This window comes from Macrobrachium rosenbergii, chromosome 3 (genome assembly GCF_040412425.1).
Source record: "Macrobrachium rosenbergii isolate ZJJX-2024 chromosome 3, ASM4041242v1, whole genome shotgun sequence".
Taxonomy (NCBI): domain Eukaryota; kingdom Metazoa; phylum Arthropoda; class Malacostraca; order Decapoda; family Palaemonidae; genus Macrobrachium; species Macrobrachium rosenbergii.
In genome coordinates, this window is record NC_089743.1 from 46,741,077 (window position 1) to 46,763,603 (window position 22,527).

Sequence of the window (22,527 nt, forward strand, 5' to 3'; positions counted from 1 at the left end):
AATCAGACAAATGTAGGCCTATAATTTTGATTATAGTACCTCACTAATACCATGAACTTCTTTTCCGACAAAGGCTTGTAGTTTTTTAGTGTTAACAGGGGTGTCTGCAATTGAATCTAAACAAAAAACGGGTCTTTATCAATGCTTTACAATGATAAGGACATGTTGTAAAACCCAGCGATGGAGGATAACTCTTAGACACTTAGAAAGTCAGCCACAACCAACAATTATAAAATTGAACACTCGGAACCACCCCCGTCTAAAGTTGATTTGACTTTAGACTTTTATGTAACTGAGAAGCTTTACCTTTGCATTGAATTTCACGTGATAAGAAAATGTGTTTACATTTGCATCCAAACAAATCAACAGACAGAATGACCCTCCTTATCTCTTCTTGAATGATAAGGAAGCAATATAAAACCCAGCAATGAGAAGGCAGCTCCTAGTTTCTCTGTTCGACATTCAGCATCAACCATGCTGACATGGACGTTGTTGGTTCTGTTCCTGGGCCTACTCTACTGGCTGTCCAGGAAGCCAAGCGGTCTTCCACCAGGTGATTTGTCCTAGTGTGACCTAGAATAAGGTAGACACAAGCTTCCAAGCTTTTGGTGTTCTTTTAGAGCTAGACACCTCTAAATCACTTATGCCTGTTCATACTAGTAAAACAAATACAATAATTTTTCTACTAAATTTTAGAATTTTATAAAATTAAATCTGTATATACTTGGGAATAAATTTCAGACGAGAGTCTTATGGATTTAATCATTTTTACAGAAATACACTAAAACGATTCAGCTGGACTTTGCAATTCCTTTTCTTTACATTTTGTGTGTTCACTGGTGTGTAATGAAAATTCAGCAGAAACATTTTGCACAAGAGTATCGTACATAGACAAGAATTTTTTTAAATGCTTTATTTAATTGTTAATAAATCAAAATTGCAAGTTTGGTTTTACAATAACTGGAGAGTGAAACTAAAACCATAAATGGACAATTCTATAAAAAATTTGTGCATAATACCAGAGAAAGGAAATATATGCATTTTGTTTGGAATACCCACTAAACCTTATAATATAAAACACAGATTTTTGTGAAATGGTATTTTTATCATGCTGGGGCAACTTATAACATAAATCTACTGTTTTTTCTTTGATGTGAATAGTGCTGTTTTTTTATTCTATGCATTGCTAGTGTTTGTATGTTTTCTTTGATTCAGTATTTATGTTGCTTTCTTGAACCAGTAACTCGAAAACATATTCAGTTTTGTTAATCAATTGTAAATGTAATCGTTCAGTCCTCTAGGTTTAAAGTTTATTGATTTTGCACATAATTATTAGTTTCATTATTTAAAATAAACCCACATTCATATTTTCACACTTAAAAAAAGAAAGTGGAGAAAAGTCAATAACAACTAAATAACAAGAGAGATAGATCAACAAACAAATAAACAGATGCATACATTAATAGAAAGACAGATCCGTAAAAGGAAGCCTCTTTCAAACGTAGCATAATGTCCAACCGTCACGTCCCACTCCCTGCAATCAATTCCTCTTCCCTGCAAAAGCATGATTAGAGAACTGAGATACGTGTTGATTTATATTTTGCAGGTAGACCAACTTGACGTTGGTTTTATACCCACTGATACTTGGTATTTGTGATCCTAAAGACCAGCTCCATTTCCAATGCTTTGCCTGAGTCAGTTATGGATACTGTTGCATCCAGATTTCATAAGCCAGTTTTTTTTTTTTTTTTTTTTTTTTTAGCTCGCCTATAATCCGTTAACTTAGGATAAACTGCAATGCCTTGAAATAAGGACCAACCTGTTATCATTTCCGCACGAAAGGCTTTGGGTTAACAAACGCGTGAGGTTACAGATTTTGAGAAGTTACCTACAAGTGCCTAGTACGATATCTTATGAGTTTTGCATTTAAGGTAGCTACTACTGTGCTTAGAAATTAGTACCATCACTCCAGTATTCCTTTTGCAATTGCCCAAAGAAGAGAAATATTTGAAGCCTGATAGTTCTTACTGCAAGGGCCAAAGCCCATTGAATTAACGTTGACATGAGTCACTAAACCACAAAATGAGAACAATTGCATTAAAAAAAACTACATAATACTTGAATCATCATACTCAGTGGAAAGTTACATAGTTCAACGCAGGGTGCGTCTACAGGAACAAACATCTTTAATTCCCTCGGTATCTATTATCCTGGAAGCCACCTTCCATTTTAATTTTCTCGTGGAATTTTGGGTGAGGAGAAAGTTTCACTCCATCCCTGCGATTAAAAAAACAAGTATCATTTTTTTAACATTCTAATTCTGTTTACGAATTATAAAAAGAGTTTCCATTTAGTGAAATAACCTGAAAAATTACTGAGTTTTGCACCTTTAATTCCGGCAAGACACATTAACAATCCAACTATTGTTCTGGTAAATTTGGGTCTTCATACATACATCAACATACGTTTGTTTTTCTTTCTTTTCTTAATTGGAATATCAACTAAAATTCCTATACGATTTCCCCGCTCATCAGTAACTAATGTGCGGTCATGAATAATTACAAAATAGTGTTTATAACAGTTTTAAGTTACTGTTATGTCGTCTTTAAAAAATAACAGCTTCAACCTGCTTACATAGGACTAGGGTTTGATACTCAATTAGAAAGTCAGCTTTATTGATTCTTGCGTTCTTTTTCAAGGTTGAACTATGAGATATCATGGAAATCTGATAACAAAGTAATAATATTTAGAGGAAAGTACATCTGTTATCGATAACAGTCTTTTTTTTCAAGAACGTCACCGGTCACACAAACACGGTTAGGAATTCTGTTCTCTCGTAAGAGAGGCATTATGGTTGTATTAGTAATTGCTGAAAGTTCATCTTCTTAATTCTGTTCTTTCCTCAACTTAGAAGGCATGCCAACTTTATCATTGGGAGCAGAGCGGAATATAATAGTCCCGTGGTTTAGTTTTTATAAGCCAATACTGTACCTGGTTTTCAACCAAAAAAGGGCGCACTAATATTGAAGCAAAGTCTGAGTGATAAGCTGCACTCTTCAGAAATATATAGCCTATCTTCATTAAAACCTTCGGTATCTGTTGGCTTTTTTTTTTCTAGAGACCGTGAGACCCAGATTCGCGTAGGACATCTAAAGCGATCAAGAATTTTAACATCGTCTTACTTTTCTTTTATTTATTAGATTACACAACACAGAGTCACAATCATGTATTCTAAAAACGAATTACATCCGAAAGCTTTTGTAGCTATAAATGTTTGTAGCTATAAATGTTAGCAACACACTTCCTTAACGGGTCACAATTACCTCGGAATGACAAAACTTTTAAAAAAACCTCTAGCAATTTATTATAAAAGGTTATTTTGCACTATTTAAAATTCAACTATTATTTTTGTTCATTCCAAATTTGGCAAGGCCTAGTACAGGGTTGGTGCAATTTTAAGCATAATCTCGTTTGGAAATGTTTAGTATTTAAAGATCTGGTTATCTGAATACTTAAAAATTTTGCAAGTATTCTTTACAGGACGGTGGGGTCTCCCAATAATTGGGTACATCCCTCTCTATACTACTAATGTCGGAAAAATCGTCAGTGATCTGAGGGAAAAGTACGGAGACATATTTACGTAAGCATTCGAAAAACTTTGTATCCGTCTTCTTAATGATGAATTAACAATGATAATGGTTAGGATCTTTTGAATGAACACACACTAAATTCACTGCTCACGGTTGCTTTTACGTTCTATTGACTATATAAAATTCCCTCCCGTGCAGATGGAAAGTTGGCAGCCAAGTGATGGTCGGCTTCTGCGACTACGAACTGATCAAGACCACATTCAACAGGCCTGACTGTCAGGGAAGGCCTTACCTGTATTCTTTCGAATTGGTTAGATCACACCAGAACTCAGGTTAGTTTCTTTGGATTTCTTGGCAGTTAAGGTTATAATTTGCTTGGTAATTCATGTTTATATAGGATATAAATAAGATAACTACCAGATGCTTCCAATTTCTAGGCCTGAAAAGAATCAGTATATACCACAAGTTCCCAACTCATTATCCTGTTTTTAATCATCTCTTCACTCATTTCCTTCCATTCCTGATGTTTCCACAACTGGATTTTAGTCTTTTAGCATTCTGATAATCAGCTTTTATTTGGGATACAGTCCTTGAATAATTAAAGGTTTATTAAAATTAATTTCATCAAAATGAACATGATTTCAATCTCAAATCTGAATTTTAGCTTAGGAATGTAAAAAAAACTTAAACTTTAGTACTTTATAGAACTGTACACAGTATCTGGTTTCCAACATATGACATGATATACTATTAGTATAAATTTATTGTGTTCAAGAAAGACATTGTGGACAAATAGCCAATGATGATATATCCTGAGAGAGCAAATAGTTTTCTCTTAAAAAAACTTTATATTGTCATCTACACAAAATTGCGGCCCTGTATACGTATGAGGCTAATCCAGTAATGCATAGTAGACCAATGGACCTAAAAGTCCTGTAGACCAATGGATCTAAAAGTCCTGCTCTATTGATAAAAAAAACTGCCAAGTGACAAAAATATACATTAGTTTAAAAAAAAAAGCGCAAATGTAATACTCATTGACCTCTACCACTGCTCAGCGAGACAATCTGTTTCCGGAGAGATAATTACTAAACGTGGTCAGCGAATAAATGTGATGAGTTCATTCGTTATCGTCATCACAGGATCAGTAACAGCAGGTCGGTGGTGTAATAAGATGACTTGAAATTGTAAGAGGTGAAAAATGTGTGTGGAAGGAACCGGATTATCGGAGGCTAGATTTGTGTACCCCAGGCGTATAACCAGTGACATAGACGCACTCTACCTCCTGTGTTTTTTACATAGGAATTGTGAATGCAGTCGACGACGTCTGGGTACAGGGCAGGAGGTTTGCCCTCAGACACCTGAAGGATTTCGGCATGGGAAAGTCTTCCCTCGAGGGTGCCATCCAGTACGAGGCTCAGAACCTTGTAGAGACGTTCGAGAGGACGGCTGGGAAACCCATAGAAATATCTTGGTGTCTCAACGTCGCTGTGTTGAACGTCATCTGGAAGCTTGTGGCGAGTAAGTGATGGCTACTTTTTTTTTTTTTTTCTTGTATAAAACCTGATATACTTATGTTTCAGCTCAAAATCCCTTTCTTAAGTGGAGGTGATTGATTAACTCTGTCAAGAGACAACAATGATACTGGGGTATGTTGAATTCATGCGTTCAGAAGACGCAGAGTTAAACATAGAATGAGAGAGTTGATTAGACTTCCGTCTTTTTTCATTTTATCTAGATATAAGGTACGACACGGATGACCAAGAAATAATAAGATTTAATGCTATCCTGAGAGATAACATAGACTTAATCCAAGGAAGACTCCAGATTCTGGATGTGTTCCCATATCTAGTGAAAATACTCCCCAAATTTGTCCTCGAGAAAGTGTTCAAAGTGAAAGTAGTCTGCGATAACATGGATAAATTCAACAACCTCATGCTTGTAAGTATCTTCAGCAAGTATCCCTTACAACATTGTCTTCTAACCATTTCAACACTTAGTACAATACTAGATTTAACGCTTTAAATGACTGATCTCATTACTTTTTCTTATCATTACTTCGTGGGAAAAAAATACTGGATTCATTTCTTTTTTTTTTTTTTTTTCAGGAAACTATACAGACTCACGTGAAGACGCTGGACCCAAACAATCCCAAGGACTACATAGACGCCTACCTCATACAAATTCAGAAAGAAAGGGGCAGCCTTAGTACCATATTCAAGGAAGACTGTGAGTGCCCAAAAATCAGGTTGCCGTGACCAATACCATGTGTCACTCTTCCTAGAAATAAGAGTAAACGCCCGATGGAACCAAATTAACAAATATTCTAATATATTACAGTATTCGTAAATAAACGTGCAGGGAGTCGGCATTCCTCGAGTTAATCACAGTTCAGGAGAACTTTGAGTATTCATTGACACTTAGGATTTGTATTTAGAGTCACTTTTACTAAGTTTCTCCTTCAATTTTTTCCCATAAGGGAATGGTACCGTCAGTGCACCTCACTTGGTGCACTGTCGGCATTACTAAAGGGTGTTTGCAGCATCTCTTCGGCCCTTAGCCACACCGTCTTTTTAGTCTTTCACTTTGCCTGCATTCCCGTTCCCTCTCTTCCGTCTTTCTATCCAAGCTCTCTAACTGCTACTTCATAGTGTAACTGGAGGGGTTTTCTCCCAGTTCCACCTTTAGATCCTTGTACTTGATCGCCTTTATTTTCTGTATTCCTTAACTTTGCTGTCCTAAATTTCATACAGGTAATTCAGAATCCCTTAAACTTTCAGACTTCAACCTTGTCATTACCCTCGAAGACCTCTTCGGTGCAGGAAGTGAGACGACTTCGTCTACAATCCGATGGTTGATCGCTCTCTTGGCCACCCATCCCGAAATACAGAGGAAAATGCAGAAGGAAATTGATGAGGTGGTTCCGAGGGACACACTCCCTTCTCTCCAGGATAAGGAAAGGCTAGTGTGCCGTGTGAAAAGTTATGTTAAACTTTAGTAGGCCTAATATATGTTGAAATCCTAGAGCCTGACAATAGCATAAAATGTTGAAGTCCTAAGAGAAGGCAACTTAAAGAAAAACACTAGTTGGACCAGTTAGATTAAAAATATAAGTTTAGTTCAGGAAGAACTGGGTTGGATATTAAAAACTAGTTAGTCTTCTCTCAAGTTAAAGTAGACTCTAGGAAATTTGAGGTTTAATTCTTTCATGATGTGCTATGGTCCTATGCTTCACTTTCACGGGGAATATACTTACTTCTTTATCTATCCATTTTTACTTACCTGTATTGGTTATTCTAACGAGGAGGTTAGCTAATGTTTTGACTGTTAGTCATTAATAACAAAAACCTTCATTTTCAGATTGCCATACACTGAGGCGGTTTTACTCGAGGTAATGAGGTATTCCTCCCTCATACCTATAGGCGTCATGCACGCAACCACAGAAGAGATCCAAGTGGGCAAGTACCGGTTGCCTAAGGTATGTCTTTCAATATCACTGGTCAAATCTGTTTGAGACTAACAGCTAGCCACTAAACTACAGCAAGAATGGTAAGATTATAGCCCTAACTTAACCTAAAAATATAAATATTTCAAAAGGTAAGTCTTAAATAAATGCTGATTATTTCTAAGAAATTAACACTATAAATTTCATTTAAATAAGTGAGCACAAGGCTAACTGATCTAACCAAAAAATCCTTTGTGGTGATGTCACAAGAGTTTAGTTATTATTGAACCAAATTCAATGGTAAACAAATGGAATTTGACACTTATCAACCTCAACTCGGCTGCTTCACCTCATAGCCCAGACTTAGAATCATTTGCACCTGTAGCTAAATGTTGTACAGTATATTCCTTTTATAAATAGTGACTCATGTTGCCTCTTTTCCCCAGAACACGGCAATATTTGCCAGTGCCAGGAGCTGCCACAGAGACAAGAAATATTTCGAGAGACCTGAGGAATTCTACCCTGAGCACTTCCTCGACAAAGAAGGCAAAGTCATCACGAAGAAGAAAGGTTTCCTTCCATTTTCTCTTGGTGAGTATATTCTGCTCTAGTCCTAGCTCTTTCTGTGGTTACCTTCTTATGTAAGGTTCTTTGAGTTAGCCCCAATGAATAAATGGACACTTAAATTTGTCAAGATGGAATTATTGTACAGTAGGTTTAATTTTACCGTTACTGGCGAATGAACTTATTCTAATTCCAATCTTGAAAATAAGTGCATTATTGTATTTCTTAAGAGATATTAATAATTTAACTTCCATTTAGATATTTTTATGTATTATAATTATGTTTGAAAATGAAAACCTCCAAATTGTTTTAACTGAATTCTCTGTTTATAATTTATCTGTCATAGCCAAAACTTTACAAAACGCTATTTACATTGCTTATAGGACGTTGCACACAGGAATAGTACACTTTGAAATAAACCTGTGCTCATTCAAAGCAGCGATTGGCCTCAAGACAAAATTAAATTTGAAATGTAAATTAGAATACTAAACTATACTTAGTGAAATTACTACAGGAAGTTTTGTCCTGAGGCCAGTCGTTGCTTTGAATGAAAGTAGTTCTATCCCTAAGTCTATACTTCTGTAAGCAATTTCCCGTAAGCAATAGAAACAGTTTTGTGGAGCATTGCTTCCTAAAGAAAAGTTATAGTGGGAGAATTGAGTAAGAATTTAATTTTTTCAAGGAGGCTTAGCTTTCTGAAAATACATGATTAGCAATTACACACTTTGGAAGTTTTCACTGTCACGCATAATCATGAACTCATAACAGCAAAAAGTAATTTAACTTCAGAACAAAGAAAACTAGAAATTTTTTTTAATTCAATAATATCATGACCCGTTGTATCTGCTCACAGGGCGACGCCAGTGTCTGGGTGAGAGCTTAGCCAGAATGGAGCTGTTCCTCTTCGCAACTTGCCTCGTCCAGAGACTCACCGCCTCACCCCCTAAGGGAGGTTCCATTTCTTTGGAACCTGATCACTTCCAGCCCCTCCTTAGCTTTATCCCACCATATGAGGTTGTACTGACGAAGAGAACTTGAAAATAAAGATTAGATGACTTTTCTTTGTCTTTTCTACAGCCAGCCTTAAAAGTAAAGAAAAAGACCGGATTGACAAGACAGTAAAACATTGGTTTAGAAGCACAATCATAGGCATGTAACAACCTGAGCTTTTAAATACCATTAGTACCATTTTTATGCCAAAAATATAGTTATTGCCTTTATTAAAAAAAATACGTATTGGAAAACGGGACACACTAGACCTTTTGTACTTCGGTATTATTAGAGCCAGGATTTGTTCGATATTCAAATGAAATACAGGTTGGTGAGGTTAAGGCAGAAGTGGCATGGTTCTGCAGAAGCTCTGAAACAGAAGAAGGTTTAGAGTTAATGCTGGAATTATTGAGCTAATTGTTAAAAATGCTCGAAACAGTTAAAGATGGAAGCTATTCCTTTGCATCGTCTGCATAAATGACAGGCAACTGGTGCCTAGAGAGAGAGAATGCACAATGCCATACTAATTATTATTATTATTATTATTATTATTATTATTATTATTATTATTATTATTATTACAGAGAGAGCGAGAGGATATTCATATAATCCTAGTTATTTTTTACAGAAAGAGAAACGGAGAGAGAAAAGTGAGCAAAATTATGATTATCATATTTTTGTTATGAGAGAGAGAGAGAGAGAGAGAGAGAGAGAGAGAGAGAGAGAGAGAGAGAGAGAGAGAGAGAGAGAGTATGCAATGTCATGCTTACGGTAATATTGAATTGACCGTTGTATTTTGCTTTCTGAAATCTCGAGATAAAGGTTTCGTATCGACGTTCATTCGACCGGTAAGTGTTTCCTGATATGAAGAATTCATGATTCTAATGATGATTAGGCACAATGTAGCAACTAAACTTAAATAAATATTAATAAAAAAATCTACAGCTGACAGAACACAAAATACACGTTTGATATATTGCTTTTCCATACATTTTTATAAACATCACTTGTTTATGGACACAGAACCGTATGATTGCACATAGAAGGTTAGACTTTTGAACTGAACAAGTCTATTGATATTTTGAACCTCTTCAACCCGACGTGACGTTTCCGAGTACTGAGGTTGTGAGAACAATCAGTGAAATGAAAATGCCATAATGGTAGCAGAGATCCTCATTGGGTCGTGTTGAAAAGTTTAATCTTTTCATTAAGACTGAAGTTCCAATATAAGCATCTAATTATTCTGTTTTATGATATCTATTCCATGTTATGTCACTGGCATAGGCCCAACAACGTCAAATTTAAAATCAACATGTGCTGGTTCCTTTTGGTGGTAAGTCTGTTACAATATTAAGAAGTATTGTGCTCTGTGTATGTTGTATATCATACCTTTGTATCAGCCGTAAATGCTCAATAAAGAAGAAGCGGTCTCTGCTTCACGCTTTGTAAACGCTACCGGCGTCTCACTGAATGCATCCTTTTATTATATCCCACGACATCGCTGTAATTAAGCATCCTTACAGTGCAACAGCGCACGTTTTGAAGTTCTTTGGTATAGTGATTCTCAATTTTATCGAGCAATATTATTCAGCAAAAGGCCACGGGCATTTGGGATTAACATTTTCTTAAAAATATTTCCTAAGTAATCCTTCAGTTATCCAGATTAATAGAGCCAAGGGTCTGTCGGATTATGGCGAAATCTGGATAATCGCAAGTAAAAAAATCTATGGGTGTTCAAGGGGAACTCGATCCGTACCCATCCTCACCTAACCTTGTCAGTACCACATACCTGTAAACACTGTTTTTGCTTATAAACAACAACCATCAAACTTTAAACTGAAGACTTTATGCAAAAGGAAATTATATACATTTTTTCCCCATATATGTAACAAAACATACTGCATAAATACACTTTAAAAAAAATGTAACCCCCTTCTTTTTCTCTCTATAGTAAATGTGACACAGTTCCGCAGGCAGGTAGCCTACCTGTGTTTATCCACAACCTACCATGATTTTACGACTATTAATGTATTTTTACAAGCCAATGTCTTATCATTGTTACCATTTTGTATTACCATACACGAGATAAAAATGTGTAGCCTATGTGTGAACTATAGACCTAGGCTAGCCCAGGTGTTATACTCATAGTATCCACTTGCAAAAGTCAAATAGGCTATTACAGCTGTATTTAAGGTAAAGGTAATGAAACTGTTATTTTACTTACAGAATCAATTTACACCATATTATTATATTGATATCATTGTAATATGTATTAATCATCATCGTAATATGTATTAAAAACCAATCTCCCGTCATCTTTAAAGTTTACGGTCTCAGAATCAACCGATTAAGCCTACTACTGAAAGAATTAGGAAAATAATTTTTTAGCAGCTAAAAGAAACGAATGTATTAACGGACTTTAAAGGCGGACATTGGCCACTGATTACTGCAATCAGCACTCACACCACATTAAAGTATAAAAAAATACTGCATTATTGTGACTCAAATAGATAAAAGTTTTGCTAAATGAAAAGAGATGTATGCCGAATTTTATAGTCTCCAGACCAGTCATGTTTTCTTTCAAGTTCTGACGTAATTAGTGCAAAACCAAATTTAGTAAGAGGAACCTATGGCCTAATATTAGATGAACTGTTTAGCTTCAAAGCCCCTGAGGAGTAGTCTTGTTTTGTCTTCAGTACTGGTTAGAAGTTCCTTATCTTGAGCTAAGAATGGAGGAGTAATCGTAGATGTCCTAGATGCATCACTTGCTAGCAAAGAAAATGTAAGCTGAAAGACGAACAGCAATTTGAAAACGATACGTACTTTAACTTGAGAACAAACAAGTCTAAGTGAAACGAAAGCCAACTCATTTCATTCTGTTTAAGAATAGAATTACTAGAGAACGCATAGAAGTAGGTGGAATGCTCTGTAGTATCTGTTACAGTCTCCTATGTTTAGAAAGCACGTGTGCCTTAGCATTACAGCTGAGTCATTCATCGCAAGACAATAACATTCTTTTGTTTAGGTTTTACTACTGCTGTCTAGTCTTTGCCAGACCATACAGATCTAGTCACAGCTATCTAATAACCTACCTTTGTTACTCATTCTTCTTCAAAATCAAACAAATGTAGGCCTATAATTTTGATTATAGCACTGTACCTCATTAATACCATGAACTTCTTTCCAGCAAAAGGCTTGTAGTTTTTTGTTAGTTTTATCCAGTTAACAGATAGATATTGTGTCTAGCAATTGAATCTAAACAAAAAACTGGTCTTTATCAATGCTTTGCAATGATAAGGACATGTAAAACCCAGTGATGAAGCATAACTCTTAGATACTTAGTTCGAAAGTCAGCCACAACCAATAGTTATAAAATTGGACACTTGGAACCATACCTGTCGAAAGGTGATTTGCCTTTAGACCGATTTTGTAGCTGAGAAGCTTTACCTTTGCATTTCATGTGATAAGAGAGAGAAAGTGTTTACATTTGTATCTAAACAAATCAACAGACGGAATGACCCTCCTTATCTCTTCTTGAATGATAAGGAAGCAATATAAAACCCAGAAATGAAAGGGTAGCTCCTAGTTTTTCTGTTCGGCACTCAGCTACAACCGCAACCATGCTGACATGGACGTTGGTGGTTCTGCTCCTAGGACTAATCTACTGGCTGTCCAGGAAACCAAGCGGTCTTCCACCAGGTGATTTGTCCTAGTGTGACCTAGAATAAGGTAGAAACAAGCTTCCAAGCTTTTGGTGTCCTTTTAGGGCTAGACATCTCTAAAACACCCATGAAAATGAATATAAGTTTTAGTCTTGTTATGACCTATTCATACTACAATAATTTTTAAATTTTTGGTGTATTATAAAATAAATCTTATCTACTAAAATTTCAAACGAAGTCTTATGGATTTAACTCATTTTTTTACAGAAATACACTCAAATAAATCAACTGAACTTTGCAACTCCTTTTCTTTACATTTTGTGTTTTGCTGGTGTGTAATGAAAATTCATTAAAAACATTTTGCACAAGAATATTAACACAAACAAGAATTTTTTAAATGCTTTATTTAATTTCTAGTTAATAAAGGCAAAATTGCAAGTTTGGTTTTACAATAACTGGAGAATGAAACTAAGACTATAAATGGACAAGTCTATCAAGAAATGTACACAAATTCAGAGAAAGGAAATATGGGCATTTTGTTTGGAAAACCCGATTTTTGTGACTAAATCACACTAAATTATAAAAATGCACAGATTTTTGTTTGAAATTATATTTTTTTCATGCTTGGGCAACTGTATAACTTTGATTCTATTGTTTTTTCTTTGATGTAAATAAAAAACATGTTCAGTTTTTCTATCAATTTTATATAATCGTGTTTGTATGTTTTCTTTGATTCAGTTATTTAAAATGTTGCTTTTTTTACTTGAACCAGTAAAATGGAAAACATATTCAGTTTTGTTAATCAATTGTAAATGTAATCTGCTGGTCAGTCCTCAGTCCTCTAGGTTTAAAGTTTATTGATTTTGCACATAATTATTAGTTATAATTATTTAAAATAAACCCTCATTCATATTTTCTTACACTTAAAAAAGAAAGTGGAGAGCTGTTAATCAGCCAATAAAACTAAATAACAAGAGAGATAGATCAACAAACTAATAAACAGATGCATACATTAATAGAAAGACAATCAGCAAAAGGAAGCCTCTTTCAGACGTAGCATAATGTCCAACCGTCACCACCCCACCTTCCCTGCAATCAATTCCTCTTCCTCTGCAAAAGCATGATTAGAGAACTGAGATACGTGTTGATTTATATTTTGCAGGTAGACCAACTTGACGTTGGTTTTATACCCACTGATACTTGGTATTTATGATCCTAAAAACCAGCTCCATTTCCAATTTCTGCTTGTTTATGGATACTGTTGCATCCTGATTTCATAAGCCAGTTTTTTTTTTTTTTTTTTTTTAATTATCCCAGAATCCATTGGCTTAGGATAAACTGCACTGCCTTGAAATAAAGTCCTGTCTGTTATTAAGGTTTGCGTTACCAAATGCGTGAAATGCCATATTTTGAGAAGTTACCTTACAAGTGCCTATAATAGTACGATATCATATGGATTTGCTCTTAACGTGGTTACTACTATACTTAGAAATTAGTACCATCACTCCAGTATTCCTTTGCAATTGCCCAAAGAAGAGAAGTATTTGAAACCTAATGCCTGATAGTTTTTGACTGCAAGGGCCAAAGCCCATTGAATTAACGTTGATAAAGTCACTAAACCACAAAATGAGAACAATTGCATTAAAAAAAAAAAACTACAAAATAGGCCTACTTGAATCACCATACTCAGAGGGAAATCATACAGTTCAACGCAGGGTGCGTCTACAAGGATAAACATCTCTAGATAAGTGGAATATGATAGAGCAAAAAGCAAAGATGCATTTAATTCCCTCGAATTATTTATAGCTCATTTTATCCTGGATATCCACCTTCCATTTTAATTTTTTCACATGGAATTTTAGGTGAAGAGATAGTTTCGCTCCATCCCTGCGATTAAAACAAATCAGTATTTTTATACATTTCTGTTTACGAATTATAAAAATATTTTCCATTTAGTGAAATAACCTGAAAAAGACTGAGTTTTGCACCATTAATTCGGGCAAGCGACATAACAATCCACCTATTCTGGTAAATCTAGGTCTTCATGCATACGTCGCCCTATACGATTTTTCTGCTCATCAGTAACTCATACATCAACATAATTACAAAATAGTTTTATAAAAGTTTTTATTTTACTTTTTAATTAATTGGAATATCAACTTTGAAAATTAGATATAAAGATTTTCTTGCGTTCTTTTTCTAGGTTGAACTATAAGATCTCATGTAAACCTGGCAACAAAGCAATAACATTTAGGTCATGAATAATTACAAAATTAGTTTTTATAACAGTTTTTCAATTTACTGTTATGTCGTCTTTAAAAATAAAAAAGCTCATCTTAATTCTGCTTTTCAACCTGCTTACATTGGGAGCGGAGCAAAATATGGTTTTTATACTCAATGTAGAAAAAGAGTCAGCTTTAAAAGATTCTTGCGTTCTTTTTGGCACGGAAACAGGTTGAACTATGAGATATGGATGGCTGGAAATCTGATAACAAATATAAAGAATATTTAGGAGGGGAGGCTGAAAGTATGGATCTGTTATCGATAACCAGTCTGGTTTTTGGAGGTCAGGGAAGAAGAACGAAAGAGATCAAGGACTGTGTCACAATTGAAACACAGTTAGAAATAGATGGAAACGGCTCATCTGTTCTCTATAAAAATGGGAGAAGAAGAATTATCTGGTTGTCATTAAAAAAGTAATTGCTCTGAAAGTTCATCTTCTTAATTCTGTTCTTTGGTTCCTCAAAACAAAATTATCTGACGGCATGCCAACTTTATTAGACATTTTACGTGGCTAGAACCAGAGTTACCTAGCAACGGGAATATAATGTGGAATCCCACATTAAACCGTGGTTTAGAAATTTTATAAGCCAATAAACTGTACCTGGTTTTCAAACAGTACCAAAACAAAGGGCCCAGATTCACTAATATTAAAGTGAAAGTCTGAGTGATAAGCTAACTGACCAAACTGGCACTGCCTGGGAAAACTCTAATGAAATATATAGCCTATCTTTCATCCCTAAAACCTTCGGTATCTGTTGGCTTTTTTTACTAGAGACCTTTCTCCTCCCTGAGATCCCCTCTGATTCCTCTCTTTCTCATCTAACACCCACTCTAATCAAGAATTTTAACATCGTCTTACTTTTCTTTTATTTATTAGATTACACAACACAGATAATCACAATCATTTTATTCTAAAAACGAACTTGGACATCCGAAAGCTTTCATCTAGCAACCTAAATGTTTGTAGCTATAAATGTTTTTTGGTTATTTTTACATGTCACACTTCCCACCCAACCCCCTTTAACAGGATGTCACAATTTTTTTCCCAATGACAAAACTTTAAAAAACCTCTGGCAATTTATTAAAACACATACATTATTTTGCATTTTTATTTAAAATTCAACCATTATTTTTAAAAATTCATTCCAAATTTGTAGCTGTAAATGTCAACAACACCTAGGATCACAGTTACCTGGTGACAAAATCTTTTTAAAAACCTCTATAATTTAGTTTAAAAGGTTATTTTGTTTTAAAATTCATTTTTTTGTTCAAAATTTGGCTGGTTATCTGAATACAATTTTAAAATTTACAAATTATGCAAGTATACTTTCCAGGACGGTGGGGTTTCCCAATAATTGGGTACATCCCTTTCTATACTACTGATGTAGGAAAAATCGTCAGTGATCTGAGGGAAAAACACGGAGACATATTTACGTAAGCATTCGAAAAACTTTTTATCTTTCTTAACGATGAATTAACAATGATAATGGTTAGGATCTTTTGAATGAACACACACTAAATTCACTGCTCACCGTTGCTTTTACGTTCTATTAACTATAAAATTCTCTCTTGGCAGCTGGAAAGTTGGCAGCAAAGTGATGGTCGGCTTCTGCGACTACGAGCTGATCAAGACCACATTCAACAGGCCTGAATGTCAGGGAAGGCCTTACCTGTATTCTTTCGATTTGATTAGATCACATCAAAACGCAGGTTAGTTTCTTTGGATTTCTTGGAAGTTAACGGTTATAATTTGCTTGGTAATTCATATTTATATAGGATATACAGTAAATATGATAACTAGCAGATGCTTCCCATTTCTAGCCCTAAGTCAAAGCATCAATAAATACCACTAGTTCCCAACTCATTACCCTGTTTTTACTCATCTCCACTCATTTCCTTTCATTACTGATGTTTCCAAAACTGGTTTTTAGTCTTCTAGCATTCTGATAGTCAGCTTTTGCTTGGGATACAGTCGTTGAATTCTTAAAGGTTGATTAAAATTGATTTTATCAAAATGAACATGACTTCAATATAAAATCTGAATATTAGCCTAGGAATGTAAAAAAACTTAAACTTTAGTACATTATAGAACTGTACACAGTATCTGGTTACCAACAAATGGCATGATACACTGTTAGTATAAGTTTATTGTGTTCAAGAAAAATATTGTGGACAAATAGCCAATGATGATATATACTGAGAGAACAAATAGTTTTCTCTTAAAAAAAACTGTTTATATTGTCATCTACACAAAACTGCGGCTCTGTATACGTATGAGTCTAATCCAGTAATGTATAGTAAACAATGAATCTAAAAGTCCTGCTCTATTGATAAAAAAAAACTGCCAGGTGACAAAAATATATACTAGCTTAAAAAAAAACACGCGTAAATGTAATACTCTTTGACCCCTGTTACTGCTCAGTGAGATAATCTGTTTTTGGAGAGATAACTAGGAGTGGTCAGTGAAGAAATGTGACGAGTTGATTCTTATCGTCATTATAGGATCAGTAACAGCAGGTCGGTTCTGCAACAAGATAATTTGAAACTGCATAAGTTGAAAAATGTGTCTGGAAGAAACCGGATTATCGGAGGCTGGATTTGCTTACCCCAGGCGTAGAACCAGTGACTTAGACGCACGGTACTTCCTGTGTTTTTACTTAGGAATTTTGAATGCAGTCGGCGACATCTGGGTACAGGGCAGGAGGTTCGCTCTCAGACACCTGAAGGATTTCGGCCTAGGAAAGTCTTCTCTCGAGGGCGCCATCCAGTACGAGGCTCAGAACCTTGTAAAGACTTTCGAGAGGACGGCTGGGAATCCCATAGAAATATCTTGGTGTCTCAACGTCGCTGTGTTGAACGTCATCTGGAAGCTTGTGGCGAGTAAGCGATGGTTATTTTTTTTTTTTTTCTTGTATAAAACCTGATATACAGTACTTATCTTTCAGCTCAAATCTTTTCTTAAGTGGAGGTGATTAACTAACTCTGTCGAGAGACAACAATGATACTGAGTTATGTTGAATTCATTGGTTCAGAAGATAAAGAGTTAAAAATAGAATGACAGAGTTGATTAAACTTCTGTTCTTTTTCATTTTATCCAGATATAAGGTACGACACGGATGACCAAGAAATAATAAAATTTAATATCATCGTGAGAGATAACATAGACTTAATCCAAGGAAGACTCCAGATTCTGGATGTGTTCCCATATCTAGTGAAAATACTCCCCAGATTTGTCCTCGAGAAAGTGTTCAGAGTGAAAGCAGTCTGCGATAACATGGAAAAATTCAAAAACCTCATGCTTGTAAGTATCTTCAGCAAGTATCCCTCTTACCATTTTCTTATAACCATTTCATCAAAGTACAATATAAGATTTAATGCTTTAAATGACTGATATAATTACTTTTTCTTATCAGTAATTTGTGGGAAAACAATACTGGCTTTATTTCTGTTTTTCAGGCAACTATAGAGACTCACGTAAAGAAGCTGGACCCAAACAATCCCAAGGACTACATAGACGCCTACCTCATACAAATTCAAAAAGAGAGGGGTCTTAGTACCTTATTCAAGGAAGATTGTGAGTGCCAGAAAATCAGGTTGATGTGACCATTAAAATTTGTAACTTTCTAGAAATAATAACAAATGCTCGATGTAGCCAAATTAACAGCTATGCTAATAACATCAATCAATCAATCATTTCCTGTGGCATCCACGGGGATGCACAGGGCTTCATGAACTCACACCATGACATTCTGTTCTAGGGTAACTCCTCAAGATTTCCCCAACACTCACCTCCTGCTTTCCGCCCCATTGTTCTCAACCACGTCTCCTTTGGCCTACCTCTTCTACCAAGGGCAACCCAACCTGGTGTATCTCGTACTATTCCCTGCCTTCTATACACATGACGTAGCCACTTCCAACATGAGAACCTAACATACTCATCAACTGGCTGCACCCCCGTTACTTCTCTAATTCTGTTACTTGATACCCTCTCTCTCCAATTGATTCCTAATATTCTTCCGTGTGCCTTATTTTCAAATGCTAAGAATTTATTATCCGAAGTCATTGTATTGTACCATGAATCATCCCCATAAATCAAAATACTCCTATTACCTTATAAATTTTGATTTTTGCATACACAGAAAAATCGGTATAATTCCAAATATTTTTAAGCATTCTCATTGCCTGATGAGCCTTTCTTAATCTTTCCATAAATTCTGTGCTCAGAGAACCATCCTTATCTAAATAGTACTTAAATATTTAAACTTATCTACGTTTTTTATCGTCGAAAAATTTCCTGGATTTTTATATCGGTTTGTACCCGTTGTTCTTCGCAAGGATACGAAGTCCACTGACTATGGCTTCGAACCAGCACAACAGGGTGGCAGTTACACCAAATGGGTTTTGCTAAAAAATAAACCTCAGCATCTCTTATACAGTAATACTACGTTAATAGGAAAAATTATATGCAAATTTACAATGATTTTAAGTTCGTCCAAACCACAGCTAGGCTTACAATCTAGAGCACTTAACAAGAAAAAAAGACGAATTCTGGAACGCGTGGGGCGGCAATTAAGATGCAAAAAGTTACGTTAAATTTGTTACATATCACTGAAATCGCAATTTGATCAAGCCTATGTATGTAGTGTTACTACGTGACATGCACATATCAGCGCAGGGCAGATGGGCGTCGATCAAATTGGATAAAAAAACATTAGAATTAGCCAAGTTTTCGAGAAAGATTCTAACAGGGCGGTCACCCGCGACACACAAAACACGTCCGTTCAACTTCTTGTCTAGAAGATGAGAAAGTGGAGGGCGCTTTGGCTTCGCCAAAGAGCGTCCTTTTCAGAAATTTCAAGTTTTTAACTAGGTTACTGTAAGTAAATTTCTTAGTTCCGGAATTCCAGCTAATCAAAAGTGTAACGTAAAGTGTATTGCACAACAATAAAGGACATGTAACAAAAGAAATAATGATACCATTTCAAATCAGAACCATCGCGTACGTCCTCCACGTTAGTGTACTCTCCATGTAATCATTACGTCTGGTTTGCTATTTCTACTAATCTCTAAACCTGAACCTGACTGGATGAAAGGTTCTGTAGGCAGAATCCCTTCAGAAGATTTTGTCGACATTTATAATGCCTTCAGTTAGACAATCCTGTGCATTTTCAATATTCATATTCATGACTTCAGTTTTTCCACTATTAATAACCAAACTAACTTTTCAACCTTCACTCACTAGACAATCTTACACACTGCACCTTTTATGGTCCCTCGCAGATCAAAACTTTATCATCAGCATAATCCAGTCAAGAAGTTCCCCATTTTCTCCCCAGAGTATACCTGCATCCGTTTCTCTTTTAACACTTCTCATAACGTAATATTATAGCGGTAGTACATAAACGTGCAGGAAGTCGGCATTCTTCGAGTTACTCACAGTTCAGGAGAATTTGACAGATTTAGAAACTTTTACAACTTTTCCCCAAGGAGTGCACCTCATGAGTGAAAGGTGTTTGTTCTTCTGCCCCTAGCTGCACCCTCTTTTTATTCTTTCACTTTACCTGCGTTCCCGTTCCCTTTCTTCTGTCTTTCTATCCAAGCTCTCTAACTGTTACTCCATAGAGTAACTGTCGGGGTTTTCTCCCAGTTCCACCTTTAGACCTTAGTACTTGATCTCCTTTATTTTCTGTATTCCTTTACCTTGCTGTCCTAAATTTCATACAGGTAATTCAGAATCAATCCTTTCAACTTTCAGACGTCAGCCTTGTCATAGCCCTCAACGACTTATTCGCTGCAGGAAGTGAGACGACTTCGTCTACAATCCGATGGTTGATCGCTCTCTTGGCCAACCATCCAGAAATACAGAGGAAAATGCAGAAAATTGATTGGTTCCGGGGACAGTCCCTTCTCTCCAGGATAAGAAAGGCAAGTGTGCTATGTGAAAAGTTAAAAACACTAGTTGAAATCCAGTTAACATAAAATTTGAAAATTTATTAAAAATATAAGTTTAGTTCAGGAAGAACTGGGTTGGAATATAAAAACTTTAGTTAGTCTTATGTCAAGTTAGAGTAGACTCTAGGAAATTAGCGCTTTAATTCTTTCTTGATGTGCTATGGTCATATGCTTCGCTTTCACTGGGAATATAGGCTACTTACTCGAGTTACTCCTTTATCTATCCATTTTTGCTTACCTTTATTGGTTATTCTAACGAGAAGGTTAGCTAATGTTTTAATTGTTTAATCATTAATAACAAAAACCTTCATTTTCAGATTGCCATACACTGAGGCGGTTTTACTTGAGGTAATGAGGTATTCCTCCCTTGTGCATGTAGGCATTATGCACGCAACCACAGAAGAGATCCAAGTGGGCAAGTACCGGTTGCCTAAGGTATGTCTTTTAATATCACTGGTTAAATCTGTTTGAGACTAACAGCTAGTTACTTAACTACAGCAAGAATGGTAAGATTATAGCCCTAACTTAACCTAAAAATATAAATATTTCAAAAGGTAAGTCTTAAATCATCTTAAACAAATGCTGATTATTTCTAAGAAATTAATACTATAAAATTACTTTAAATAAGTGAGCACAATGCGAACTAATCTAACCAAAAAATCCTTTGTGGTGATGTCACAAGAGTTTAGTTACTATTGAACCAAATTCAATGGTAAACAAATGGAATTTGACACAAATCAACCTCAACTCGGCTGCTTCACCTCATAGCCCAGACTTAGAATTATTTGCACCTGTAACTAAAAGTTGTATATTCCTTTTATTAATAGTGACTCATGTTGCCACTTTTCCCCAGAACACGGCAATATTTGCCAGTGCCATAAGCTGCCACAGAGACAAGAAATATTTCGAGAGACCTGAGGAATTCTACCCTGAGCACTTCCTCGACAAAGAAGGCAAAGTCATCACGAAGAAGGAAGGTTTCCTTCCATTTTCTGTTGGTGAGTATATTCTGCTCTAGTCCTAGCTCTTTCTGTGGTTACCTTCTTATGTAAGGTTCTTTGAGTTAGCCCCAATGAATAAATGGACACTTAAATTTGTCAAGATGGAATTATTGTACAGTAGGTTTAATTTTACCGTTACTGGCGAATGAACTTATTCTAATTCCAATCTTGAAAATAAGTGCATTATTGTATTTCTTAAGAGATATTAATAATTTAACTTCCATTTAGATATTTTTGTGTATTATAATTATGTTTGACAATGAAAACCTCCAAATTGTTTTAACTGAATTCTCTGTTTATAAATTTACCTGTGATAGCCAAAACTTTACAAAACACTATTTATATTGCTTATAGGACGTTGCATACAGGATTAGTACACTTAGAAATAAACCTATGCTCATTCAAAGCAACGACTGGCCTCAAGACAAAATTGAATTTGAAATGTGAATTAGAATATAAAACTGAGGCCAGTCGTTGCTTTGAATGAAAGTAGTTCTATTCCTTAGTCTATAATCCTTTAAGCAATTTCCTGTAAGCAATAGAAACAGTGCTTTGTGGAGCATTGCTTCCTAAAGAAAAGCTATAATGGGAGAATTGAGTATTTAATTTTTTCAAGGAGGCTTAGCTTTCTGAAAATGCATGATTAGCAATTACACACTTTGGAGGTTTTCATTGTAAAGCATAATCATGAACTCATAAACATTAAAAAGCAATTTAACTTCAGAACAAAGAAAACTAGAAAAAAACCATTTTAATACAACAATACCATGACCCGTTGTATCTGCTCACAGGGCGACGCCAGTGTCTGGGCGAGAGCTTAGCCAGAATGGAGCTGTTCCTCTTCGCAACTTGTCTCTTCCAGAGATTCACCGCTTCACCCCCTAAGGGAGGTTCCATTTCTTTGGAACCTGATCTCTTCCAACCCTTCCTTCGCTTTGTCCCACCATATGAGGTTGTACTGACGAAGAGAACTTGAAAATAAAGTTTAGATGACTTTTCTTTGTCTTTTCTACAGCCAGCCTTAAAAGTAAGGAAAGACC

The 22,527-nt window shown here is 35.6% G+C and overlaps 2 protein-coding genes across 3 annotated transcripts; both read left to right on the top strand.

The window, feature by feature from the left end:
* The first annotated feature begins 433 nt into the window (after positions 1-433).
* On the top strand, positions 434-22,485 carry LOC136855073 (cytochrome P450 2L1-like). Of its 2 annotated transcripts, none has more exons than XM_067131870.1 (10): positions 434-553; positions 3,541-3,640; positions 3,789-3,922; positions 4,893-5,111; positions 5,329-5,531; positions 5,699-5,819; positions 6,371-6,551; positions 20,804-20,921; positions 21,340-21,484; positions 22,279-22,485. In XM_067131870.1, exons 1-10 carry the CDS (start codon positions 475-477, stop codon positions 22,461-22,463), a joined length of 1,485 nt encoding a protein of 494 aa, XP_066987971.1. In that variant the 5' UTR covers positions 434-474; the 3' UTR covers positions 22,464-22,485. The 2 variants fall into 2 exon arrangements, with proteins under 2 accessions (XP_066987971.1, XP_066987962.1); XM_067131861.1 differs by lacking the exons at positions 20,804-20,921; positions 21,340-21,484; positions 22,279-22,485 and adding exons at positions 6,951-7,068; positions 7,482-7,626; positions 8,453-8,659.
* Positions 12,136-20,513, top strand: LOC136828209 (cytochrome P450 2L1-like). The gene is made up of 7 exons (XM_067086055.1): positions 12,136-12,288; positions 15,869-15,968; positions 16,111-16,244; positions 17,196-17,414; positions 17,633-17,835; positions 17,991-18,108; positions 20,290-20,513. The coding sequence occupies exons 1-7, from the start codon at positions 12,210-12,212 to the stop codon at positions 20,511-20,513; spliced, it is 1,077 nt and encodes a 358-aa protein (XP_066942156.1). The 5' UTR covers positions 12,136-12,209.
* Positions 22,486-22,527: the final 42 nt, after the last annotated feature.

Bases quoted from the DNA above. Each gene is read 5' to 3' on its own strand.
- LOC136855073 (XM_067131870.1), top strand. From the start codon at position 475: ATGCTGACATGGACGTTGTTGGTTCTGTTCCTGGGCCTACTCTACTGG. The intron at 5,820-6,370 runs GTGAGTGCCCAA...TTAAACTTTCAG, and splicing joins TACCATATTCAAGGAAGACT to ACTTCAACCTTGTCATTACC. The intron at 6,552-20,803 runs GCTAGTGTGCCG...CTTCATTTTCAG, and splicing joins TCTCTCCAGGATAAGGAAAG to ATTGCCATACACTGAGGCGG.
- LOC136828209 (XM_067086055.1), top strand. From the start codon at position 12,210: ATGCTGACATGGACGTTGGTGGTTCTGCTCCTAGGACTAATCTACTGG. The intron at 15,969-16,110 runs GTAAGCATTCGA...CTCTCTTGGCAG, and splicing joins AAACACGGAGACATATTTAC to CTGGAAAGTTGGCAGCAAAG. The intron at 17,836-17,990 runs GTAAGTATCTTC...TCTGTTTTTCAG, and splicing joins AATTCAAAAACCTCATGCTT to GCAACTATAGAGACTCACGT.